At 46.7% G+C, this 27915-nt stretch overlaps 1 protein-coding gene across 3 annotated transcripts in view; it reads right to left on the reverse strand.

Moving 5' to 3' along the window:
* The window catches only part of Wdfy4 (WDFY family member 4), a 232315-nt gene that overhangs the window by 172906 nt on the left and 31494 nt on the right, over positions 1-27915 (reverse strand). For all 3 annotated transcript variants that reach the window (XM_052190142.1, XM_052190140.1, XM_052190141.1), the window contains exons 4-12: positions 27285-27388; positions 25692-25826; positions 23758-23947; positions 21381-21570; positions 18687-18844; positions 16761-17213; positions 14211-14315; positions 12324-12514; positions 5313-5893 (exon numbers count right to left, since the gene is read on the reverse strand). In XM_052190142.1, coding sequence (XP_052046102.1) covers positions 5313-5893; positions 12324-12514; positions 14211-14315; positions 16761-17213; positions 18687-18844; positions 21381-21570; positions 23758-23947; positions 25692-25826; positions 27285-27388 — 2107 coding nt within the window. The remainder of the gene's footprint in view (positions 1-5312; positions 5894-12323; positions 12515-14210; positions 14316-16760; positions 17214-18686; positions 18845-21380; positions 21571-23757; positions 23948-25691; positions 25827-27284; positions 27389-27915) is intronic.

The raw sequence follows: 27915 nt of genomic DNA on the forward strand, positions 1-27915 counted from the left end.
AAGGAATCAAAATTAGTCTCAAAGACCTGGCTGGGGCTGAAGAGGTCAAATATTAAATAAGACATGAACCATGAAAAAGATTCCTGAGTGGAAGGCTCTTCCTTCTGGATGCTAAAAGATACAGCCACAGACAGTGACTCTTGTAACTGCTCAGTACAGCCTATGAAAAATAGGAAGGCCTTGATGGGGAGGGGACCCCAGAGCCATATTGCACTCCCTAATGTTCCAATGTCCAGCTGCATTGTGCAGTGGCTGATGTACCTAATGGCTCCCAGACAACAGACTCTAGCAAATTCCAGGAAGATCAGCCAGTTGACACCCCAAGTACATCTACACCTGGTGTGGACTCACATGCCTTGCAAATAGTTGTGTTCTGTAATGTTCAGTGTATTGTATGTATGTAGTATGTGATGTATAGATCATGTGTGTCCTGAATATATGTGCTCCTATATTGTATATGGCATGTTTGTTCATAGAAATGGTATTTAATGTACTTTGAAAATCACAGGTATACTTTGGGATTACATAATATGTAACTTCTATTTTATTGTTGTTTTAAAGCTGTTTTCTGAAGTATTTTTTAAAAGTTCCTTTATTGCAGGGTGGAGGACACACCATGGTATGCATGGGGAGGTCAGAGAACAGCTTGAGGGAGTTCATTCTTACCTTCCACCATGTGAGACCCAGGAATTGTACTCAAGTCATACAGCTTTGTGGAAAGTACCTTTACCTACTCAACTACCCTCTGGAAACTTTTCTTTTTTATGAAAAACATTTCTTAAATGGTAGATATTACTCATGTTTAATGAAGTCTCACTCTGAAGAGGCCAGTAAAGTATGCTTGCTCGGAAAGCATCAGCTGTGACACTCCTAACGCGCTGCTGTCTCTGTAACCCTTGCCTGACCGGGGTTGCCTTTGTAGTCTAGTAAGGGAAGTGCAGGCAGACTAGGTGGGCCTGGAAAACACACAGCTAAGACTCACAGCCAGCCCGACTCCAGCTTCCATACCCTCCCTCTTTTATCCCTGGAGACTGGGTTGGCACTGCAGAAGAGAGAACAGAGAAGCTTCCTGCCCCGGGAGATTCCACGTCGGGGCAGGGAAAAGGTGGCTAGCCTGCCTGTGATTCCCAGCCTGCCTTAGTCTTGCTCTCCACCCATGTCTCTGGAAGCCCGAGTTTCATGGCCTGTTCTTAAACACAAGGAAAGGTCAAGGCCAATCATCTGTCGTACTGAGGGAAAATGTTCTCTTTTAGAAATGTAACTCTTAACACCTTTTAAAATTAGTATTCTAGGGTGACATCAGACACATCTGTCATTTATAAAGAAGCAGGGCTGTGCACCCTGTAGAATAAAGCCTGAACTTTAAACACCAGCTTCTCGGGCCAATGTGAGAAACTGATTTGGCAGTTCATCACCTCTATTATGGGAAGAAAACATGCACAAAGCAAGCATATGCACACACACACACACACACACCATACACACATACTCATATCAGAACATACACACACACACACCACAACATACACATACACACACACACCACAACGTGTACACGCACATACAAAACACACACACACACACACCATGTGTACACACATACAACACACACACACACACCACAACGTGTACACACACACACACACACACACACACAACCTGTGGAAGTGTACTAGGTTCACATTCTGACTCTCAGGTGTGACCCTGGGCGGTTCCTCATTCTCAGGCTTGTTTTCCTCACTGGTAAAATTCTAGGACGTGGGAAGAAATTAAACACCAGAGAGATTATGCACTGAATAGTAGTAGAAAACATTGAGTTAAAAATCCAGCTATTCAGATATGAAGGAAAAGTGGGTCAAATATAAAATAACACAGTGGAAAGTGGATATACACCTGAAGAATATTCAGATCCATGTCGTTCACACTGCAAAATAATCAATCAAAATTAAATGTCTTAGTGGAAAGCCTAAAACATGAAACTTCTAAAGGAACATGTGTTATAGGTCCAGGAACATGTGTCATAGATCCAGGAACACGTGTTAATAGGTCTAGAAACATACGTTGCAGGTCCAGGAACACGTGTTACAGGTCTAGGAACACATGTTACAGGTCCAGAAACACATGCTATAGGCCCAGGCAGGAACTTTCTGAGCAGGACTCTAGCAGCACAGGAAATAGTTCCAAGAGTCAGCAAACTTACATAAAATGAAAAAACTTCTCCATGGCAAAGGGAGCTGTCATCAAAGAGAAGGACGACAGGCTACAGAACAGGAGAAAATCCTTGCCAGCTGTGTTTTAGGCAGACATTGGTATCCAAAACACATGTAGTACTGCAAAAATTAAACAGCAAGGAAACAAAACTTATGACCAATAAAACGAGCGAATGAATACAGTTCTGAAAAGGAAAAAAGCAAGTGCCAATAAGCGCTGTTTTAGAGTGTTCAGCATCCTTAACCTTTAGAGAAATGCAAATTAAAACTTCTGTAAGATTCCATCTCATCTCATTCAGAACAGCTAACACCAAAACCAAAACCAAAAACCAAACAAAAACTGATAACAAATGCTGGCAACTGTGCGAAGAGAAGTGGGCTGGGAATCACTGTTGGCGAGGATATAAACTTGTACAGCCATGATGGAAATCAACATGGAGGCTTCCAAACACTGCAGACAGAGCTAAGCTGGGACAAAGCTATGGTGTTAGGCACGTTCCCAATGGACTTTATGTCCCACCACAGGGATACTGTCACATCCATGCTTAGTACTGCATTATTCCCAATAGCAAGGAAACTAAATACATACATACACACACACACACACATACACACACACACACACACACATGTAAATGTGAATAGACACACAGAACTAGGAGAGTGAGCTAGGAGGGAGAGAGTTTCAGGGAGGGGAGCTGGGAAAGTTGTTGAAGACATGAGAAATACAAGTGGAAGGGGATGCTGGGGATAGAAAAGGTTTAGTGAGAGATGAGCCAGGGAGATGGGAAGAGAGAATTAGTTAAAAGTAAGTTATATATGAAATTGCCATAAAGAAACATGCTATTTAAAAAACATGTTATTTTGTATGCAAATTAAATATAACTATTAAGACATTAATAAACACATATTCCCCATTATAGTGGTTTATATATATATATATATAAAACCACATATATATGTGTGTGTGTATATACATATATATATATGTATATATACATATAGATAGATAGATAGATAGATAGATAGATAGATAGATAGATAGATAGATACAGAGAAACACAGAAACCCACAGATGCAAAACACAGATTGGTCTCCTAACCATCCAGGGCAAGAAAAAGATTCCAGAATAAGCCCCAAAAGGAAAACAATAAGGACAAAGGAGAAGAAAATAGAACAATGAGGTAAGAGAAACAAGAAAGGCTGTCCACATGACAAATTAAAAATGAATTTCTGTCCAAAATGCTGAAGGGAGTGAGGCAAGACAGTCACCATGCAGGATGTTTGAATTGAGAGGCAGGACAACCCAGCATAGACAAATGCTAAGAGACACCAGGACTTACCCCTGCATTCCTGGCTACCCACAAGGCTGAGGCAGGAGGGTATCTTGAGCCCAGAAGTTTGAGGCTTACCTGGGCAACATAGGAAAAAGCATACCCCCTCCTATCATGAGGGAGAGGGAGAGGGAGAGGGAGAGGGAGAGGGAGAGGGAGAGGGAGAGGGAGAGGGAGAGGGAGAGGGAGAGGGAGAGGGAGAGGGAGAGGGAGAGGGAGAGGGAGAGGGAGAGGGAGAGGGAGAGGGAGAGGGAGAGGGAGAGGGAGAGGGAGAGGGAGAGGGAGAGGGAGAGGGAGAGGGAGAGAGGAGAGAGCAGCTAGCTGGGTGGTGGTGACACATGCCTTTAAACCCTGCACTCAGGAGGCAGGTCTCTGAGTTCAAGGCTGGCCTGGTCTACAGTGTGTGTTCTGGTACAGCTAAGGCTGTGCAGAGAAACCCTGTAATGAAAAAAGCAACCGACCAACCAAACCAAAAGAGCAGCCTTTTCTGATAAATTGAAAATTGGATTTAAAAAAAGGGGGGGAGGGGGAATAATCTTGAACATTAACTTAACCTTAGCAAGTTCAAAATGAATAGAAATTTATTCTCCAATAAGAATTGTTCCCACAAGAAAACAGCAAGCTCACGGAGGCTTGGTGGGAAGTGCCAGCACACAGTCCAGCTCTAGAAATATTTTTACACTGACCGCCAGGGAACAAGGACAGGCCAACCCATGACTGGCGAGCTTGAATTAACAGTAAAAACAGCTAAAAAATAGAATATGAAAAACCAAAGATACGATCTCGACATAGATACTAAATCCCTTCTAAAATTAGTGAATCAGGTGTGGCAATATACTGTGAACACCTTGGCTTATGCAGGGGTGCAGTGTTAGACAGGATTAGATACATTTATGACGGCATGGCCACAGATGCAAGATTAGAAACAGAAAACCTATTAATAGACCAAATTATCCACAAAACAAAAAATATCTTATGCTTGTCCTAGCATATGGAGATTTAACAGTCATCACTCTCACCTCTGGAAAATGGGGACCCTCTCGAGACAAACTGTCCTGCCTCCCAATATGGACGTCACCATAGCATTGACACCATTTGTCCTTGTTGCTTGTGTGAGATGAAAAAGGGCATTGACTACTGACATGATCTTTCCTCTCCCCTGCCACCTCCCCCCCCCAATTTGCCAATATTCCTCACTATAGTGGAACTAAGTTCTTCTACAGTCAAACATTTTTTTGCCAAAGTCTGAGCCATTGAGAGGTACAGCTTGTGGAAGTCTTTGCAAGGAAAAGTGGCATCAGTACAAATGAGAAGGAAGAGCCCGGTGGTTCAACCTGTGGTTTCTGTCCTAGCAAACTGAAAGCATTCACCCCTTAGAGTCCCCTTGCAGCACTCTGCCAAGGCGATGAGACCACACAGGCCAAGGCAGCCTGAATACCCGGGAAGACCCACCTAGATACTACAACTCCGAGAGTCCCAGAGGAGAAAGTCTGTCTCCACGGTGACCTGCTCTTGCCTTCCAGGCATCCAGAGCCTTGCAGGTTCTCATTCAAATCAACAGACAATTCCAAGCTTATGCTGACTTGGGTCAAACTTGCTATAAGCCCCCAGGACAGAGGCGCTTAGCGACTTAAAGCCTGGCAACTCTCCGGCACACCCAGCCTGTAGCTCCCCTACCCACTATACCCACGGGGATATTTGTATAACAAAGGAATGGACCAGAGACCCAATGGCAGCCCACAGCAGAAGTGTCCAGCCCAGCTCTAACCTCTCCTCCAGGTCTGGCCACTGCTTGAATTTGCCTTGAAGGCCGCCAGCCTCTCCCTTTCGAGCATCCACAGAAGGTTCCTGCCCAGCCCTGGCTGGCTCCATCAGGTCTCTGCGCAGGTGGAGGGTACCACTGGCCATGCTTTCTAGGAAGCTGAGAATCTGTAGGCAGCTCTGCACCCTGGGTGGGAACTGGCAGCTGGAGGAAAAGGCGCAGCTCAGCAAATCCATGAAGGGCCGGGCTTTCGTGTCAGATGAAGAGTACCGCCGAGCACCCTCCTCCTCCTCTGGGACCCCAAAACAGCCCAGCAGACAGAGGTCCTCGGCCAGCTTCTCAAAGAGCCCGTTGGTCCTGAAGAAGTGCTCATTGACAGGGTCCAAATGCAAAGCTGCAGACACCACACAGAGGGTGTGTAACACTAGCTCCAGGGTCTGACTGGGGGACACTGCACCCCATATTGGCACTGCAGGTACCTGGAGAGACCCCTCCAGGTCAGAAAGCAGGGACAGCAGTCCATTGAACCCACTGGAGACTCGGAAGGCAGCATGGCCCTTGGGGGTCTCCAGGATCCGAAGCAGAGACTGAAAGAACAAGCAAAGAAAATCTGTGAAATAGAGCAGGCGGGGCAAGACCACCTACGAGCCCACCCACCAAGACCCAGCGCTGTTAGTCACACACTCCAGAAACTAGGCAAACTAAATGGACAGTTCTCAAGCATTGTGATACCAATCTTCTTCGTTTAGCTATTACTTTAGGTTGTCCATGTGTGCCTTTTCTTAAGGGTGGTCTTTAAAGTCCTCTTGTTGGCATCTTTCCATAAACGTCTTTCCCTCACAGAGGTTCTCGATCTCTGTGACTATTTGGGAGAAGGTCACATATCAGATATCCTGAATATCAGATATTTACATTATAACTGATAATAGTAGATAACCTATAGTTAATAAAGTAACAATCTTATGGTTGGGGGAGTCGCTACAACATAATCAACTGTATTGAAGGGTAGTGGCATTACAAAGGTTGAGAACCACTGCTCTAGAATGAGTTTTTGACTTCTGGTCCATAGCCCTCATCCCATCCTGAGAACATAACTTTTACACAGGCATATGCGCGTACGAACACGTGCATGCGCACATACACACACACACACACCTGTAGTTGCTTGGAAGTTGTCTCAGCTCTCCACCAAACTAGACATCCATTTGATTAGGAACTACACCAGACTTGCTCACCCCAATAGAATTCGGCTGCATTTAATTTTCTGGATGAGGGAAGAGCCATCTCTCCAATGTGAAGGAGATACACAGTGACATTGTAAAGGGGCCGCTTATATTCCTTTACCTCCCTCTTCATATAAGCAGCAGGGCTCTACCACATGAGGAGAGAGAGCAAAGGTAATCTACTCATCAGCTGGTTATAAAGATGAAGATTTCCAAAAGGCAGGACAACCCAAACGCTCTGACCCTTAAATACAGTTCATCATGTTGTGGTGACCCCCAACCATAAAATTATTTCATTGCTACTTTATGACTGTAATTTTGCTCCTGTTATAAATCATAAGGTTAGACTATTATAAATCATAATATCTACGTTGTACAGATAGCAGACAGCCTACGCCCTGTATGGCAAAGGTAGCTGAAGTAACCAGAGCACACACAGAACTCAACACCCTCCAGCTGGCTGAGATATCTCAAGGCAACCGTATTTCCCTGTAAAAGCAAGTCTTCACAGAGCACGTACAAAGTACATTTATTGGCCACCGGACATGGTTTAGAATGGGTGGAGAGAAGAAGGCTTATGGGACATATGGGGAGGGGGGAACTGGGAAAGGGGAAATCATTTGGAATGTAAACAAAGAATATAGAAAATAAAAAATACATAACATAAAAAAAATCCCATACACAGAAGAGAAAGAGAATGAGAAGAAAGAAAAGGAGGAGAGTGTGGGAGGGAGGGAATGGAGGAGGGGTGGGTGAGTTTGCATAAATATTTAAAGCCTGTGGTTCTGGGTATTGGCCTCAAAGATAGCACTGGAACACATCTGAGACCAGACATCTCTGTCACAATGGATGGCCTTTGCAGTAGGCTCTGGAGACGGGTTTGAGTGCTTTACTCTTTTAGAAAGTTAGTGCTGTACTGAATCAAGAAAATGGGCGTTGTTCAGAATCATCTCTTGGAGGCTTAAGATACAGTTCAAAGGTCAAAAATGAAAAAAGAGACTCCCGTTTTGGGCCTAGAGCCAATGCTGTGACTTAACCACATAGCTTAGGATGTGGAACTAAAGCTTAACAGGTAAAGGTCAACAGATAGGGAACCTAGGTACTCAAAAACCCAGCCCTTCAAGACAAGTATGTTTTATGGGGTCAGAGCCAGATTCCTCCAGAAAGGTGGATGCTCAGGAAATGAAAGTTCATGTACCCTGGGCAAGGCCTTTGTCTGTTCAGACAGTCACAGCTGCCTGCTGTTATCTCTGGAAACCCCTCTCCGCATGAGCAACTCTCTTCCAACTAAGCTTCAGCTAAACAGGAAACTCACTCTAACTCTGAAGTGGGTCTAAGTTTAAGTCTCTTCCTTCCAAGTGACAATCTACACAGCAATGTAATTTACACGGGTATGCAGATTAGTCTACTTTGTGCCTGGTCATGGGATTTACACCATGAAAAGATAAGACAGTCACCAAAACTGACCAAAACCTCCTAAGTACTGATGTCAAACAGTGTATGTTCCTCTGAGAGTTTCTAGTGGCTCATGACCACTAGGAGGAAGGCTCAAGCAAAAGGAATAAAGAAAACCCTCTGTTTGTCACATGACACAGGCCAAAGCAGATGCAAAAGGGGACAAAGACAGAGCAATGCAAAACAGAAGATTGTGGTTAATTGTCTAAGCAATGGATGGTCATGGGATATACCCCCTTATCCCCATAGGAAGCAAATTCCAGTGGTCCGACCTGATGCCAGACATGGCTAAGAAGAGTTCCATCCAGTCTTCCAAGAGTGGTAAGAACAGATATTTTAAAAGAGAACCAATCCAATGTTAATTTTTACCCATGATCTGTGTCTCTCAGTGGGTGTCACCTAGATGGCCACTTTATTCCCTCTGGTTGGGAGGGGGAGGAGAAATCACTGTCCTTAATTGTTGCTTTGTTCGATTTATTAAATTCCAGGTCATTATCTAAAATGGGGGTAATCTCATTAGAATGTAGACGGCTCTATTATTTCTTGGGATGGGGTTAATTTCATATTTGCAGAGTCATAAAGTAAAGAGTCCAAAATCCAATTACAAAGGCTTAATTTCATAGCAACTAAAGAGAAACATTTCTATCATAAAGGAAAATAAATATTTCGGGACTTCGGGAAATGATTAGTCAGGAGCCAGGGGCCTGGGAGGAGGGGTCTCCATTACTGTCATTCAACTTTGCGTGATAATGCATCACTCGGGGTTCCGAGTCTGCCGAAAGGAATAAATTGAATCAGCAGAAGTCAAAGTAATCAGGGTAGGGTTGACACACTTCAAGAAAGGTCAGCTGTAAGCACATTTTCCCGTTCTTAACTCAGTTACTGTGTCATCGGCTCTGAGTTAGTATTCCTCTAGCCTGAATCTATAAAATGGATGTCTGCCGTGCGGCGCTAACTGCGTTAGGACTAACAGGATTTATTTCACACCCTGTTATTTGTTATTCCTCGTAATTGTCCATGTGTCATGCTGGAAGACTGGGGAGGAAATGTGATTAAGCTCAGAGTTGAACAGCTAAATGTATATTAGCAAATCAATCTGAATTTGTGCATAACCCAATCACAGCCCCCCTGGCCACAGGGAGGAAATTCATTTGCTTACATTACCCTTTAACTCAGTTATCCTTTGCCACAATTGGTGGTGTAGTTGCACGGTTTGGTGTTGGTACGGAAGTGCCACTAGATTCTAGAAACATCTACCCTGAGAAGGTCTTCACCATATGTGTGATGTGAGTGCTGCCCTCCAGAGATGGCAACTTCACTAGAAAGGACACTGCCTGCCTCCTTGCCTGGGGTCCCAACGCTTCATGACGGCCCCCTCACCCTCTCTCTGACCCTCTACATAAACCCGGTTCCCCGGGGCACAGCCAGCTTTCAGCTTCTGAAATGGCGATCCAGCCAAAGAGAGCTCGCTTCATATGGATGTTTGCAAGATGCAAGGAGCTCTCAGATGGTTTAAAAGCAATCACAGATCCCACATCAGATATCAGCAAGCAATCACGATCTACTACTCATGAGCTCAGAATCCAGGCTAGGCTCTGGGGACCCAGTCTTCTTTCCCACCCACTGCACAGCAGTGTGTGTCAGTCCTAGTCCACTGAGGGTGACAGCAGCTCCAGGGGCCTCCTAACTGCCCAGCAGAGCCTTAGAGTGAGGAGTAGGCGGGAGGAGAGCCTGTGGACTCTGACTTTGTTAAATAAGCTCACAGAGGGCTCGTTCCTTATGAACTCTCTTGATGCTGTGTTTCTGAAATTATATTGAATCTGTAAAACACCATAATGGCTTTGCATTGCTAATTCTAGAAGTTCCGTCCTATTACCCAGGGGCTAGCTCTCCAATAAGATGCCTCTGGGCTACATAGTAAACAAGACAAACTCACCGTGAGTAAGACGGAACACTCTTCTCCATGTTGGATAGAAAGCTCCTTTCTGTTTCTCAGTAGAGTCAGAGTATAGCTTTCTTCTCTGTGCATCTGTCTGGATTTCACTACGAACATCAGAAATAATTTCATACCCAATGGAAAACCAAAGTCCTGGCTGTGGTCCTTCCCTGTTCCTTTCAGAACATGCAAACCCTGCCCACAAAACCTTGACGAGTGGAGCAGTAGGTCCCTTCTTGGTTGTTAGGCTTATCATTTGAGTGACAGCAGTCTTCAAAGTCCTCTGGATGCTTCTGCTTCAAACAGGAGAAAACTAGCCCGTACTAATCTCAGGTCTTTCCCAGCACTAAATTTCAATGAATTCTTCGCCTTTCTCTGGTGCTAGTACTGGATCCTAGGGCGTCCCTCATGCTGGGCGAGCCCTCTGCCACAGAACCCCGCTGCAGCCCTCATTAGATTGTGTCTTCATCCCCATCCTTATGGCATGAATGCATCTTTCAAAAGACATTTGTCTTTCCTTTTCTATGTATTAGTAATCTCCTTCACTCATTTTTCCCCATTGTTAAATCATCACTCGAGCTCTCGTCATCTGTGGAATGTATAATTGTGATCATGATGTCATTTTCCCTTGAGCCCCTTGGAATGCTGTGGATCTACCTTGTACCTCAGGCTAGCCCGTGTGAGAACAGGAACAAGTCCCTCAAATGCCTGGCACGGACAGTGCAGAGAATTAGACACAAAGACCCAAACACCACCCTCCTCACATCCGAAAGCACAGTAGAGAGAGAACCATAGCTAAGCCTGTTCAGTTTAGATGTCAGGGCAATTTTGTATTTTTCATGAAGTTTCTCAGTAACCAACTATGGCAACCTCAGGAAACAAGAATGTGTTTCTTTTGGGTTGTATCTCACAGACAGGTGACAATTTCAGCTTAAATCTACAGGGGAAAATTTACATTTGTGTCCTGTCACCCAAACAGCATAAAACAAAGGAGAATTGTTTTTGTAAGAAATTACCAGTTGATTGCTCAGCCATTAAAGACTCAGGCTCACAATTGAAAAGACAAGTTAATTAACGTATTGATTAATTAAAATGGTAGTTGTTTGTTTGTTTGCTCGTTGACACACAAGGTCTCCATTCGTTTATAGCTTTGGCTTGCCTGGACTTCTCTATATAGATCAGATTGGCCTTAAACTCAGAGACTTGCTTGCCGCTGCACTCTGAGAGCTGGGACTAAAGGGATGTGCCACCGCACCAGCCCCAAAACAGAATTTTTAAAAGGTATAAGCCACAAAAGAATAAAGAAAAAGACAGCAAAAAATTATAAAAGGGTGGTAAATTAATGTTGTATATATTTCTTTGACTATTTTAAGATAATTTGATGATTATTGGCAATATTACAAAGATAGATACTTCTCTCTACTGTACAAATGTGATAATGCAGGCTCACTAGTCCATCGGTATCCTTGCCCATACAGCTTTGACTCTCTTTAGCTTCTGCTCTAGCTCACACAAGCTCCTCTGTGAGGCCCCAGGCCAAGTGAAACTGCTCTGGACTCTCTTACAGGTCTCTTTCAACAGCCACCAGTACCCATCAGGTATCTATTCAGAGTACCCATCACCTTCCCTGAGGTGTTATCCGTACTCATGTATTATGAAAGCTGGTTACTGAGATCCCAGGTAGCAAGGGCTATGTCTCATTCTAGTGTATATCCCAAGCACTCTTGCCAGACATGGTCACTGGTGGATGCTCAATAAATAGAGTCAGCAGAGCACCTGTTAAGCCACTACTAGTTCATACCCCACTTTCATGATCTACAGTGGTGCCTGGTAGTTGCAGCCTAGCCAAGGACTACATTTTCCATCACCCCCTACAGTTAGCTGATCATCGAGTCCTGCTGCAAAGTCTGTCCAAAGAAAACTGAAGCTAGAGTATGTTAATTCCCAGCCTGAATGTTAACTCCCAGCCTGAATGAGAATGTCTCATGCCATTCTTCCTAGCCCGTCTTCCCTTATCATTGAGCTGAGTTAAGTTCCTGCATGACAGCTGTTCCTGAATTGCCATGCCAAGTATTCATTCATTCGTTATAAAAAAAAAAGAAATTTAAGGTCAGATTTAGAGATGCACATTTGGACTCCCAGCACTTGGGAGGTGGAGGCAGGAGGATCAGGAGCTCCTTGACCAAGATCATCCTTGACCACACAGTGAGTCCGATGCCAGTTTGAGCTACATGAGACCTTGTCTCAAGAAATTTATATGTCAGGCAGCTAAGTATATGGGATTTATTTGTTATAGCAGCTAGAACTGCCTGGTGCAACTATCTGCCTCAATGCATGAACAAAGATGAGTCACTTGGCACACAGGTCTGAGAAAGCCGGTCACAACGGAAGACCTGACCTCACCTTGAGAAGATCCAGCTTCAGCTGCAGCTCCCCCTGAGTGGAGGAACACAAAGCACCCACAATGATGCTCATGTACTCCTCTGCATTGATGACCGAGAGCTGCTCCAAGATGCTGAGCGAGGGCCCTCGGAAGCACTCATCATCCAGGAAGATCTTGATGAAGGGCACCATGCCGTGGTCTTTTAGGACAACTGGGGACAAGACAGACAGGACAGGGCCAGAGGAAGGTGGGCCTTGGCACTGCAATCCCACCACAAGGAACACTTTTACTTTCAACTCCCCAAGCCCATGACACTTCATCCTCTCTTTGGTCCCTGGTAAACAGTTTTAAGTTTTGTAATCCACACCCACAATTGGTTCATGGGAAAGAGAAACATGGGTGCTGGAGAATTCAGAAGAAAAACCATATTCCTCACCAGCAAGAATTCTGTCTAGGGGAAGAAAAAATTCTTTGATCAATATCTTCCCATAGGAGAAAGTTCAAGATAGGACTGAAAAAGTTCAAATGACCTACTGTACAACAGAATGCTGAAAGTTAATGACAATGTATTGTGGTTTTGAAAACAAATTTCTTTTTCAAAATCTAGGTAATTCAGCACTGGAGTGGTCCACCTCTCTCTGTTTACCTTCATTCCCCAGTCCATGGTCTGCACCAGTTCTTTATCCTCTCTATCAAGGTTCTTTGTCAATGACTTATTTACTCTTTGAGAATTACATACATTAAATTTTGATCATATTATTTCCCCTCCCCAACTCATCTAACTACATACCCAAATTTACATATTTTCTCTACAAAACAAAAGTCTGAAAAGTCTGTCCAAAGAAAACTGAAGCTAGAGTAACAAAAAAGGCCCAACAAAACAAAACAAAGCAAAATCACCAAAAATAGATCCTGAGTTTTTGGGGGTGTTGTTGGCCAATACTCCTGAGCATGGGGCCTGCCCTGGGTGTTTGATATATTCTTTGTCACTCCACTGAAAATAAAATTCATTTTTCACTTTCCTAGCAGCTATCAATTGAGATTAGTTTTTCAGTTGGGTTTGGAATTCTGTCTTCTACCTAAAGTTTACAGAACACGTAAACAAGAATTTAAGTTGGGGACATATTTAATTTCCTAGGTCTTTCCCTGGGGAGAAAATTAAAGGAGTCTACTTAAAGGTTTTGCTTTTGTTGTAGACAATGCCAGATTTTTCTTGTCCAGGCTTGGCATGTGGTTGCATCCTCACCAAATAAAGACTCAGCATTGATGAGACCAAAGAGCTTAGTGTGGATCTGAGACCTTCCGGTCCTGAGCGGTGACACTCAAACCATGGCCACATGCCCACTAAGTGGAAATCACTTTGGGAGGCTCCTGAGACAGAGCTCTATCTACTACTAATCAAATGTCTGAGAGTCAGCCTAGAAGTGTGAACTCTAATAAGCACTTCTGGGCAACAATTTACAGGCTTTCCCTGCTAAAACAGAATAAGAGGCTTTTACATTTAGCATAGTCACTCTATGAGGGCTTTAGTGCCCTTAGCTTATAAATCACCAAACGTGTTGACAGGACCTCATGTCATACACTGATACACGGAAAGGAGTCCCTTTTTAAAAGAAAGGCATGAGGGATTAACATTTTTAGCTTTTGCTCTGGTCTTAAAAAGATAGGAAAGGGATCTGTGGCCTCACTGACATAGAAAAATGTTACCTGAAGCAGGATTTCTTTGCCCACCAACTTTGTTATACAGTATTAACTGTGCTGATCGAGTGTTTATTTTATGATCACCATCAATCAGCACACGGACATTAGCCACCATGCTGAGACTGACTATCCTTTGAACACTCATGAGTAACTCACAGCTCATGTTTCATTGCAGACTGCCAGGACAAAGTTAGAACTAGCATTACCTGCATTTCGAACAGAACCTTGCAGAAGTGTGACCACAGTGTCCAGCATCACACGGGTGAGTTCCCTCTCTGGATCCTGCACACCAGGACTGCACTCTTTGTTTCCTGCCACATTTAGGAATCGATACATTAGTACTAAGTCTATATGGTTTAATCCACAATCTCTTTCTCCTTTGGGGTTCTACCTTCCTAAGGAGGATGGGAGTACAGGGTCCCATAAGAAGAGAGTATACACCCCAATTCTGAAGACACAACCTGAAAACCCTAAGCTCATTGGCTCTTCAACTTGGGCACATCAGAAATCTGGACATCCAAAAACTGTGGAGCCCCTTGCTCAGGGCTGCTGGGTTAGATCTTGAATGAGACCAGGTAATTCTTATTTCCAACACATCTCCAGGTGAAACCGATGAACCTGTTGCAGCAGCCCCTGTGAAAGAAGCACTCTGTTCTTATTGCCAAATCAACCCCAATCTTCCCCTTACAGTCACTTATGTCTAGAAGGGACAGCTGCCAGCTGATTGGCTGAGCTAAGAAGCAACTGAAACAGATAGGCCACTAGATTCTTGAGGCCCAAACCAGGTTGCTTCATCCACCGCTGATCCCCAGTGCTGCAAAAGTACCAAGACAAATTGAAAATTTAGCTCCTGTTTGGAGAATTAAAAACGAGTTAAGTGAATGAGAACAAGAAGAATGTATTTACCAGTCACAGAGTGCTTAAGAATCAATAGGTTACATTTAAAAATGCAAAGCACAAAGGAAGACTGGAAACATTAGCTCACAGGGAAAGCTAAACTCTTCTGGGAATGGTTGTAAGCCTGGGGTAAGGTTGAAAAGTGGATCTGATGTTAAGCTTTTGAAAGGCACCGTCTGTCCAGGGTGCTGCAGGAACACTCAGTAAGACTGTGCTGCCTTCCCTGTAAACACAAGGAAACCGAGGGAGCTGATGTGTGAACTTCATGAAGAAGAGGACTGATGGCAAGAAGGTGGCTATGTTTGGAATGCTTCCCCCAATGCCCTGTGCTGGAAACGTAGTCTCTAACTCACGCATTAATGGTATTTGAAGGTATATCCTCGGGAAATAATTGGCGTTGGATGACATCATGAGGATGGGTATACAAACTGGCAGGATTGCTATATTATTATATTAGAGCAACAAGGCCTTCTCCATAATCTGGCACGCTGACAACTGGACTCCCAACCACCAGAACCACAAGCCGAATAAACTTCTATTGGGAAGATAACTCTGTGGTAGCTCATTGGACTGCAAGTAAACTTATATTCTTTATAATTTTCCAGTCTAGAGTCTGCTGCTATAACTACTTTGTTATAGTAACAGAAAACAGACCAAAGCTACCAAGCAAGAGAAAGAAGTACAGAGCCTCCTACTTCCAAGGCTCGGTCTCTCTAAAGGCCTGGAAAGAGGAAAGTATCCTGGAAACACTTTGTCCTAAGTCCTTATCCTATTTGCAAACGTTCTGGGTAGAACACAGTCCCTTCCTGAACTCCTGAAGGTTCCTAGGCTCAACCTATCTAAAAGCAGTACTGAAAGTGCAGGAACTCCTGGGCATCTTTTACATGCCATGCCCAACCGTGGGTGCCTTTCCTTTCATTCCTCTGAGGTGACATAGCCACTGTCATTTTACAGGGAGAAAATGATCTCGTAGTAACTGGATAAGACTGCCCTGCTTACACCACAGCCATCTTTCCAGCTGAGGCTGATAGGCTCCCACATTAACATGACCTCCCTCTGCTGCTTCCCTTCCAACAGATTAGCAGAGTTGGCTAAAATCTGGAGCAGAATTCCTAAAGCAGTTAGTGGCTGGAGAAGCTCCCAGACCTGTCCAGCCACTGCAGCAAAGGGGAAGGAGAGAAGGCAATAGCAGGGAGGGGTAAGGTAGGCAGCTAGATCCCTGTGTCCTGCTGCCCCACCTCCAGGCTGGTTTCCCAAGGACTGCAGGCAGTGACAGATTTGAGCAAACCAAGAGGAGCAGGGGGAAGAGACTTTGTGACTTGCTCCTATTTGAAAATCGCTGGAGGGGAAGATCTCGAAGCTCTATGCAAAGTGTCCCCAGAGGGACCAGTGTGAGACAAGGTAAAGTAGGTATATAGGCCGCTAGAACTGAGGGGTGTGCTGGGTCAGAAGGACTTTGGAACCCCACTCTCAGTGGGAGACCACAAGGTCATACCCCAGCAGACCCCACAAGAGCCCCAAAGCCTAGGTCTCTGTACGCTCCCAGTACCCCTTTGCTTTTACTGAAGGATCAAAGGTCCTGGTGGGTTTCACCTGTAAACCCAGCACGCAGTAACTTAAGGATTCCTTGAGTCCATTCCTGGAGTTAGTTCACTTAAAGTGGCGTCTGTCCCTCTCATCTCTGGGGAAGACTTGGAGACTGCCTGTTCTTTGCAAAGCTGTAACCCCAGAACTCTTTTGTCCATCCATCACAATATGAGCCACATGTTAGTGCTCTCTATTACCCTGCAGGGTGGTCAGATTGGCCCAGCCTGGATAACAATGACCTCAGTCCATTTGCCCACCCTCTGAAGACGCACCTGCCTTCCTCATAATCTTGGCCTGTTTCCGTAGCTGGGCCAGCAGCAGGCCTAGTAGTCCTGAGTCCCGGAAGATGTCTGTGAAGAGCTGGTCACTGGCCGTGATCTTGAGGATGCTCCGCAAGGCCACAAGGGTACAGGACAACTCTGAGCTCTCCTTAATCAGACGCTGCACTTTAGCCAGGACCTCATGGGGCACATAGAGTAGCTTGAACACCAGAGTCTCCAACAGCTGGAAAAAGTGCTCCTGCACTGGGGGCGGTTTCAGGGAAATAACCTCCACAAACTGTGAGATGGGCTGCAGGGTCCACTCCAGCAGGAAGAAATTTCGAGGGTTCCAGGCCCACATGGTCTTGATGGCCAAAAGCACTTGAATGCAGAGGACAGAGTCACTGGCTCTGTGGAAAAGATTCTGCAGGACCTGGAAGGCCTGGAGATTCTTAACGGTCACCCCTGGGGATGAAAAAGCAAAACAGTTCTGCGAGTTAGCTCCCTGCCTGCCTGTCTAGAAATGCACACTTGAGCTCTCACTGGGACACAGCATTTGACATTTTTCTTTTTCAGTTCCTGTGAGTATACATCTTAGACATGTGGTGGGGAAAGGGCTGCATCTGCATTCCAAAGATAGGCAGCTGACTGAGTGGTCCAGCCACGACCACTCTGAACTGAAACATACCCCTGAGAGAAAGAGCCACACAGGCGTTCTAAGGGCAGCAGGAAAAAAGAAAAAGAAGCAAGAGTCTCAACTGCCCTGTCTGTGGCAACACATAGAGTATTTGGCATCTACTGAGGTAGATAAACATAAATTATTAGAAATAATCCAACCAGTTTCTTCTTTTTTAAAATCAAGATAGATGTCCGGTCCACCTTATATTTCCACAGAACAAAGCTGGACCAGAAGACTTGGTTTTGATCATCTAGAGTCAAGATGCTGGCACAAGGTCAGATTTGCATCTAGACAGCTGAAGGGACACACCCTCCTTACCCACTCGGGCTTTTTCTCCCACCCTTATTCTCTCTCACCCCAGGACACCCACAGGGTTCAAAGTTTCTGCTTGTAAGTCTTTCTGCCTTGGATTTGCTAAAACTCAGAGGCTCTCTGCTGCCAGCCATCTCTGATCCTCTTTGCCTAAGTTCCACCCAACCCCCTTCTCCAGCTGCTGTTTGCACCGTTACAGCTCCTGCTTCTTCCCACAGCTCGCAACTTCCTACCCCAGCCAGCATCTCCAGACCCACCTAGCTGTCTCAGACCACTGTTTCTTCCCCACTCAGTATTTTGTGCCTCTAATTCCTTCCCTTCTTTCCCTTTCAACATAGACGACTCACACTTAGCCTTCAAAATTCCCTCAGCGGGATGTCTGTGCAGGGCTTCCTGACAGACCCACTAGAGGTGTGGCATGCAGCCTGTGGTTTGATATTTGTGTGGCTGTCTCTGATAAGGGTTTGAGAGCTGACACTAGTTGTTCACACCAGCGTCCAGTAGGGGGCAGAGCACCTGGTATTCTCAATTCGCATTCAGCATCCTAGGAAGAAAATCCACTGACTCTGGGCCTTGGTGGCTGAGAGTCATCAGGGTCATCAGTCTCCATTACACACGCAAATGGTACAGGGTAAGTCACCCTTAGATAGGGGTGGAACTCCAGAGGCTGCTTCCCTTACTTGATAGGGGTTTTGCCTCTGTTAAGCAATATTTCCTCCATTTGCCACACAAAATAAACATTTTTGTGCAAAGCTGAAATTGCACAGGTGGAAAGTAGATTAAGGGGAGATTTACTATCCAAGGATCTGGGTCATGTCTCTGAAAGTCACAGAAGCATCAGACCCCCTGACATGATTGACAAGTGAAAATGGACTCAGAGACCCACATAGCCTGGTCAGGACGTCATACTGGCTCTCCAGTTACCGGAAGACACAACGAGGACCCACCAGAAGCCTCCTGATGGAACTTGAAGCCTTCAAGCTGAGGATAAGTGACGCTGTCAAACACCTTCAGCTCTGACCTCCCACAAGTCGTCAGCCACATGACCAACTCAATGAGCTCCTGGAGATGGGGTTCCACCACACCCTGCGTCAGCCCGTCATACCTGCAGGACAAACAGGGTCAGCTGCCGGATGGAACAGCTGCATTTGTATACAGTGCTCCTCAAAATGGCCAGAAGAGGATGCCAGAGCCCCTGAAACTGAAGTTGCTGATGGTTGTGAGCCACCATGTGGGTGTTTGGGACTGAAACTGGTCCCCCACAGAAGCAAGGGCTCTTAACCACTGAGCCACCTCTCTGGATCCCAATAATTTTCTCTCATTGTGTGTGTAATCTACAACTCCCATTGCCGTCAGTCATCTGCAGCCTCCAAACATCAACTGGATTTGTGTGTAGCTTGGTTAATAAAGTGCTGGTCCAGCTTTCAGAGGGGCCTGGGTTTGATCCCTAATACTGCATAAGGCCAGCTGTCGTGATGTTTGTCCAGAATCCCAGAATTCAGAAGGTTTGTACAAGAGGATCAGATATTCAAGATCATCCTTGATAGTACAGAGAGCTTGAGACCAGCCTGAGACTGAATTACATGAGGCCTTATCAATGTAAAATAAATTCTCAAAGCACACACTGAGAGAAATCAACAAAGAATTCCAGAAATAAAAACAATCATGTTTTAAACTAATTTGTTATAGCATGAATACATATAAATATTGAATTTTGCTATTACTGTTGTTATTAGTCTCTTACTGTTCCAAATTTACAAATTAAACTTGATTTTCAGTATGTATATATGCATGTATGTATGTATGTATGTATGTATATATGTATAGGACAAAACATGTATGTGTCAGCTTCCCTAAGATTCACGTTGCAGACGCCCACTGGAGCCCTTCACAGCCTACCACTCTCTGTCAGTAGGAAGAGACTGCTACACAGAGGAACCTGTGAGAGACTACAGTCTTGTTTAGAGGAAGGCTGTTTCCCGTGGCTAGATTACCAAAAGCCATGAATTTAAGGGGCTCACAGAGCAAAGAGCACCCCCAGAATGGAAGATTTGATAATGACAAGGAGGAAAAAGAAAACTCAGACAGCATGGGAAAGATGTGCATTTCTGTAGTCGTCCTCACACCTAGCCTCCGCTGACATGCAAACTTCTGTAGTCTTCCTCACGCCTAGCCTACGGCTGACATGCAGACTTCTGTAGTCCTCTTCCTCACACCTAGCCTACGGCTGACATGCAGACTTCTGTAGTCTTCCTCACGCCTAGCCTATGGCTGACATGCAGACTTCTGTAGTCTTCCTCACGCCTAGCCTACGGCTGACATGCAGACTTCTGTAGTCTTCCTCACGCCTAGCCTACGGCTGACATGCAGACTTCTGTAGTCTTCCTCACGCCTAGCCTATGGCTGACATGCAGACTTCTGTAGTCTTCCTCACGCCTAGCCTACGGCTGACATGCAGACTTCTGTAGTCTTCCTCACACCTAGCCTACGGCTGATAGCTTCAGCGTTTATCTGCTACCTTGCTCTGGTTATGGGGCAGAGGGCCCCAGGAGTCTCTGTCCAGCTCTGCCCTTTCCACACCAGGCGTGTATGAAACATGGCTCCTGGGAAGGCAGACAAGGAGGGAGTGAGCCTAGCAGCCGCTCCCTCACACTGGTTTCCCATCCTGTCTTCTGTAAGAAGCCTAACGACCGTCCATTGAACAAAAGAAACTTGTAGAAAATGTTATCTAGAGCACCACAGTGGTCATAGCCATGCAGTGATGTTATACCCAAAGAAACGCTTATTCTAGGCATCCTTTAGATGGATGCCTTTTCTTTATTAAAACCTTATAGAGATGAAGACTTTACACCAATGGCCTTCAGCTTCTGTCATCCAAATCATCTCCAGTGCATCTGATACATGCTTCTGTCATGAAGTCTGCAAAAGACATTGCTAAGGTCCACTCGACTGAGGAGAAGCCAAGCAAAGCCCAAAGGACTGTGCCTAGTCTTGCCCTGAAGCAGCCTTCCTCACCTTCAATGGAAGAGTTTGAGGCACAAAAGGACGTCTTTTATTTCCATCCACTGCTCATGCTAATACCTAGGCACCCACCACCTGAATACAATAAACCAGAATAAAAAAGTTGGTCAGGCCCAAATACACAGTGTCTTTCTCAGAGAAGACCTTCATGTGAGAGTTGGTCTGAGAAACGACCAGCAGGGAGCAGACCTGTGAAGTAGCCAAAGGAAGGAGATTTGCTGAAATGCATTCTCAAATTGACATCTCCCTAGACTACTGTCCTTAGTCCTTCTGTGGTGATGTGTCCTTCTGATGGATTTGCGATGGTGTGGAGCAGAAGCATCCAAAAAAAAGCTTTATTGGGTGGTTAGCTATCAGTTCTGACAGTGGTGGAGGGCTAAGGTTGGCGTATGATTCCCACACAGGCCTCCAAACACTAAGGAGGGGTAAACTCCAGTAGACCGTGGATGTTCAGTTACCACTACCAGGAAGAGGGTCTTGCTGGCCATGCTAGCCAATTTCATAAGCCGTGCTTAAACACTCTTGCTGTCTCTCTTCCTCCAAAGGCAAGATGATTCAGAGCCCCACAGCTTGAGGTGTCCTGTCCACCCCCCCCCTCCTCACCAGGCCCCACCACTTACCGCAGCAGTACCTTGAGAAGCAGAGGGTAGCCCTCCCCGTTCTCAAACTCCAGGAGCAGCGCAGAGGAGATGGGGTAGGCGTCTCTCACAAAGTTCAGGATGAGGCTCACTGCCTCGCTCACATCGGGCGCAGCAAGCGTGTCTGCCAACTTGGACAGGTTCTGCACGGAGAGCCGGACACAGTCCGCAGCTGTAGGAGGGAAAGGGGGAAGCACAGGCATGCTGAGCCAGGAAGCAGGAGGTTTTCCCGCTCCTCACCATCTACCTCCACTCGAACTTGCACAGCAAGACTTGTGTGAGAATAATTTAAGACTTCTGCGGGCTCTTAGATTCAGGAAGAGAGTGCCCGCTGGAGGCGCCATGCTGGGAGCAGCTGACTTGGGTGGGGGTGGGGCAGCCTCTTAGCTCCTCCTTCCTAGAATGTAAGAGAGTCCCCGGCTCTAGATATGGACATGGCCTGTAAGACCAGAGCACTAAGGAATGCCTTAAGGCGCATCGTGGAGCCAAGCACGGGGAGTGGAGCAAGCAGCAGCTTGGTGAGAAGTCCTAGTAAGGCGCAGTGGATGAGTCGGGACGCGGAGGGCAGCAGAGGGAATTTTTCAGAAACTCAAGAAGCCAGGGCATTCAAGCAGAGGTGGGAGCTGTGGGGAAAGGAGGTGGGGTCTGCTAACGAAGAGCCTGACACTGATCTTCTTTTTTGACCTGGAATGGTGGGAAGTCCCTCAGCCTGGAGAGTCTTCTAAGTTGCAGGAAAGTCACAAAAGTGGAACCAAGAGGGTGCAGGATCAGACTCTCAGCTGTAAAGGGCTCAGAAGAGCATGAAGTGAGCCCTGTGGCAAGGGAGAACCCAAGAGTAGATAACGACGTCATGGAGACCAGCAGACCAGCCTTTCTGAAGGCCCTGCTAGCCCCACAAGCCCATAGGAACTACCTATGTCTGTAAGAAGCCTCTGGGCAAGGGGCCTCTGGGGAAGAAGCTTTCTGGAGCCTTGGTTGGGTCAGCAGAAGACTCCAGTGATCCATGCCTGTGGCCTTTTCCTAGCCACTCAGACTCCATCTTGGGAGTGGGTGATGAGGAGACCGAAATGCCAAGGCACACTTCAACTTCAACTGTAAGCATAGGCTGAGCTCACAGGAGGTTTTGAGCCCCATGGTGTCTCTTCCAGAGACTGATTTACAGTAAGAAAAGAATCTGGTGTGGTGCTTTCTCGATTCTACCCAATAGATGTTCCTTTATTACAGAAAGAGGACAGATCATAGGGCATGCATCGGTGAACATGATAGACAGCTCAGGAACCCAGCTTGTCCATATAGAGCCCATTCTTTGGCATCAGCACAAGACAAGAAATGTGCTGCAAGATGGCTGCTGCACCATCTGGGAGAGCTGAAAAGATGTTCTGCAGAGAGGTGTGAAGTGAGGAGAGATAAACACGAGCCTTAACATATCCTTAGAGCGGTGCAGCCTCAGAGGTCTCCATGCTTACCTGGAGCATTATCTAGGCTCTGCAGTGGCAGTGGACGCTAGGGGGAGCCCCCAAGGTAGCTAATAGAATTGACTCACCGAACATTTCATTTTTAATGGAACCCAAGTGATAGATGCAAATCAGAGGCTAAGCATTGTAGACTAGAGGCACTGCATGTATGTGCATGGATATCATGTGCATGCATGTATGTCATGTATGTATACATGTATGTAATGTATTGTGTATGCATGTATGTCATGTATGTATGCATGCATGTACTAATGTGTTATGTATGCATGTGTGTCATGCATGTATGCATGCATGTATGTCATGTATGTATGCATGTATGTCAACACCCACTGAAAACCAAGGCAATGCAAGTCGAACAACACTGTCATTCTGCCCGCCTTGCAGACGACAGACAGGATAGCTGTATGGCTACGGCTCACTCGGCAGAGCTGGAATCCACAGCCTGGCTGTGCTTCCAGAGGCTCTAGCCTTCAGCCCATACAAGCTCCCTAATACAGGCACTAAAGCATGGGAGTCAGACATCTTGTTTAGAAACAGTTTGCTAAGATCTTCTACCAATCTTGAGCTCTGCTTTCCCCATTCCAACGCCTGTCTCCAAGAGGCTACTGATGTAATGAGCAAGCAGGCCCCGTATGGGAGCCAGCATGTGCTCTAAATGAGTCCCCCTTTCCTCCCTCCTCCAGTGAAGCATCAAGAGGAACAATATTCATATTTTCACAAATGGGGCCACATAAGTTAGGATCAGGTCCTGGGGAGGTTGTCCACCTCTTCTTTCCAGGAACCTGCACTTATGCTGACAGAGACAATGGGCCCTTGAGCCTCGCTCTGAGCTAAAGGAACCCCTTGAGTGACCCACAGCCCACACCTGGTCTCCTGCAACCTACTTCGCAGATATTGGATGACGTTGGGGCTCTGAGCCTTGGAGATAGCCCGCAGCACACAGAAGGTAGGCTGTTTCCAGAAGAAGCAGCTGTGTTCCCTCAGACAGGTGGTGGCGATCAGTAGAGACTGGAGCTCGCTTCCTGAGAGAAGTCCCTCCAGACCCTGAGACTCGCTGCAAATGTTTAACAACATCTGGGAGGAATACAAGCCAAGGATGCTCTGGTTAGGAGGGGCTCTCCTATGGTGGCTTGCTCCCTGCCTCTCTGGAGCATTGACAGTCATGCCTCAGCCGAAGGAACTGGATGGTGCGCACGATCATCCTCTCTCCCCAGCCAGTGCTGTCCACACAGCCAGCTAGGAAAGGAGCAATCTGTTTCTACTTAAAAAAAAAACAACTTCCTGTAAAGCATATACCCCCTGAGCATACCAAGAACTCCCACTGGGTGACTCTTGAATCATCTAGTTCTGTGTGCCTGTGCTCTATGCTGCTCACACTGTGATAGGTGACATCACCTAGTGATGCTGCTCACACCGTGATGGGTGACATCACCTAGTGATGCTGCTCACACCGTGATGGGTGACATCACCTAGTGATGCTGCTCACACCGTGATGGGTGACATCACCTAGTGACGCTGCTCACACCGTGATGGGTGACATCATCTAGTGATGCTGCTCACACCGTGATGGGTGACATCACCTAGTGATGCTGCTCACACCGTGATGGGTGACATCACCTAGTGACGCTGCTCACACCGTGATGGGTGACATCACCTAGTGATGCTGCTCACACCGTGATGGGTGACATCATCTAGTGATGCTGCTCACACCATGATGGGTGACATCATCTAGTGATGCTGCTCACACCGTGATGGGTGACATCACCTAGTGATGCTGCTCACACCGCTCACACCGTGATGGATGACATCACCTAGTGATGCTGCTCACACCGTGATGGATGACATCACCTAGTGATGCTGCTCACACCGTGATGGGTGACATCACCTAGTGATGCTGCTCACACCGTGATGGGTGACATCACCTAGTGATGCTGCTCACACCGTGATAGATGACATCACCTAGTGATGCTGCTCACACCATGATGGATGACATCACCTAGTGATGCTGCTCACACCGTGATGGATGACATCATCTAGTGATGCTGCTCACACCGTGATGAATGACATCATCTAATGATGCTGTTCACACAGTGATGGGTGACATCACCTAGTGATGCTGCTCACATCGTGATGGGTGACATCACCTAGTGATGCTGCTCACACTGTGATGGATGACATCACCTAGTGATGCTGCTCACACTATGATGGATGACATCACCTAGTGATGCTGCTCACATCGTGATGGGTGACATCACCTAGTGATGCTGCTCACACTGTGATGGATGACATCACCTAGTGATGCTGCTCACACTATGATGGATGACATCATCTAGTGATGCTGCTCACACCGTAATGATGACATCATCTAGTGATGCTGCTCACACCGTGATAGATGACATCACCTAGTGATGCTGCTTGCATAGTGATGAATGACATCACGTAGTGACACACTTCTTGGCACATGACTGTTTTGGGGGGAAATTGTTGGCTCCTATTTTGCAAGTTGGACAGAGGGTTAAGATCCAAAGAAAAGCATTTCCAGATGCCAGGGAGGAGGTGGATCTTGAGAGCAAAGGTGGAAGGAAACAGGGTGGGGGGCTGGGGCAGTGAGGAGAGCCCAGTTCGGGGAGGACCCCACTCTTCGTAGAGAGCACAGGGGAACATGGATGTTAATCCATGGATGCCTTAAAGAGAACAAGGGAGAAAATCATCTTGCAGGCAACCCAGGCATTGCAGAGTGGAGACAGAGAACCATTCCTGGAAAGGCAAGGTGCTTGGGAGGCCAGGGCAGGGGGAGGCCAGGGTCCCGCTAGCTCACCTGCACAAACATCCTCTGCCCTTGAACATCACTCTCCGGAAGCTCATCCTTTTCCACAGGAAAAGCGAAGAAGAGATACAGGCACTGCAGAAGCAGGGACGGAAGCCCTGAATCCACCACTCTGCCCAGCGTCTCCTACAAGGGAAGGTCACACACAGGTCACCCACAGGCAGAGGGAACTCTGGCATGCATCAAGCCCCACATCTGTGGAACCATAGGAAAACCACTTCCTCTCTCCCTGCAGTCCATGTCCTCAGTTGGGAGATGTAGGTGATCGTGGGACTCACCTATGGTCTTCTGCTCCTTTGAAAGGCAATGCCCTCCCTCCCCTTTAATGGAGCCCTGGTTTTTCTTGACTTCTTTGGGCATTTGTCCCTGTCTTCAGATACACTCACCTTCCCTCACTACCTCAGGGCTGTCTGCTTCTGTGGACATAAAGTCCCCACTTAGACAGCAAACAGGTCCCTCCTCAAGGAACACTTGGGTACAAGTCGGGGCTCCCCTTGCAGCTAGCATCTATGATAAGTCTGTGAACCTGCCCCAAACAGCCATGACAGGTTATACCAGCTCCACACAAACATCCAAATGCCTGCCCGATGCCTCATGCTGAGGGTTGCTGCCCCCTACAGGTCACTTACACACACATACTCACTCCCATTGCCTCTGTGCACCTCTCAGCATGTCTGGCAAAGGTCTCTGGCCATTTCTGTTGCTGATTCCTAATGTCAGGATCCCAAGAGGAAACTAGTCTCTCATCCATCAACCACTCAAGAGGACGCCTGAGAGTCTCAGTTCCGGATGGAGAGGACACAGCCTCAGCCAGCATGGGGCACAGTACATTTAGGACAAGGGTCAAGAGGTCCACATCATCCCAGTTGGACCAGCTGGGAAGCACCGCGGAGCCCAGAGCAGGAGCTCAGGGGCAGTGGACTAGAGTTCCACACAGAAAGCCTGCCTGCTCCGTATGTCTGTAAATCTAGCCCAGGGTCCCTGGGAATGCGAATTGGCACCAGGCAAGGAACACACCCAGCCCAGCAGGTAGGGAGTTGTGGAAAAATCAGCCAAATGTTCTCACACTGACCATATAAGAGAGGCCTGACTGGGCTGGAGAGATGGCTCAGCAGTTAAGAGCACTGACTGCTCTTCCAGAGGTCCCGAGTTCAATTCCCAGCAACCACATGGTGGCTCACAACCAACTGTAAAGGGATCTGATGCCCTCTTGTGTTGTGTCTGAAGACAGCTACAGTGTACTCATACACACACACACACACACACAGAGAGAGAGAGAGAGAGAGAGAGAGAGAGAGAGAGAGAGAGAGAGAGAGAGAGAGCTGACTGACCCAACTTCTAAAGTCAGAAACACAATACAACCAAGTGGTGGAAGTGAACTAATTCTTGTGTGGTTACATTGTCCATTGAGAAGGCAGGGCCCAAGCCTGAACCCTGAAGTCAATGTGTGTCATCAGGAAGGGAGAAGAGAGTTGAATATGAGTTAATTATATTCATTATGTCCATCAGGCTTACCCTGGACCTTAGTTCCCTCTGTTCCCAGGTAAGAGGCACCTGGGAACACCCGAGAGGCCTGGAACTCACCGAGTCTGTCCCCGTGAGCACATACACCGACTTTAGGAGCAGGTAGCCGTCCTGATCATCACTCTTCCATCGCAGTAGCTGCCCAGCTGCAGCCCGAGCTTGCTCTGCAAGATGTCAAAAGCTGGTTGGTGACGCATCTGTCCACCCAGCTCCCAAGACCTTCTCCTCCCTGAAGACGTGTCTGTGTCCTGCTGCAGAACTCGTCTCCTTGCCCATGAACCTCGAGGCTACCTGAGTATGTCCCAAACATTACTCTTCCAGGTTAATAACCCTGGAAGGAGCCGGCTTCATTACCATCACAGCCATCCATAACTCCCTATTGCAGTGAGTCATAACCCTCCAAAACTGGGCCCCTACAATTCGGACTTTTCACCCCACTTTTTGTATCACCCGACACCTTACACTGCTGAAGACTCAGCAGTCTATTTTAGTCTCAAGCTTCCTTCTACCTGCAATTCCTTCTGTCCCTCAGCCCAGAGGCCCTGTGGTACACCACCTAGCCTCCAAGGGCCAGTCACATGATTGGAAGAATGCTTATCAGACACCCCAATAAACGATACATTCTAGGGCCTCAGTGTCTGTACCAGACCAAGCTCACCACTGAACATATGCATCCTTCTCTGACCCCAGG

This window comes from Apodemus sylvaticus, chromosome 8, assembly GCF_947179515.1.
Source record: "Apodemus sylvaticus chromosome 8, mApoSyl1.1, whole genome shotgun sequence".
Taxonomy (NCBI): Eukaryota; Metazoa; Chordata; class Mammalia; order Rodentia; family Muridae; genus Apodemus; species Apodemus sylvaticus.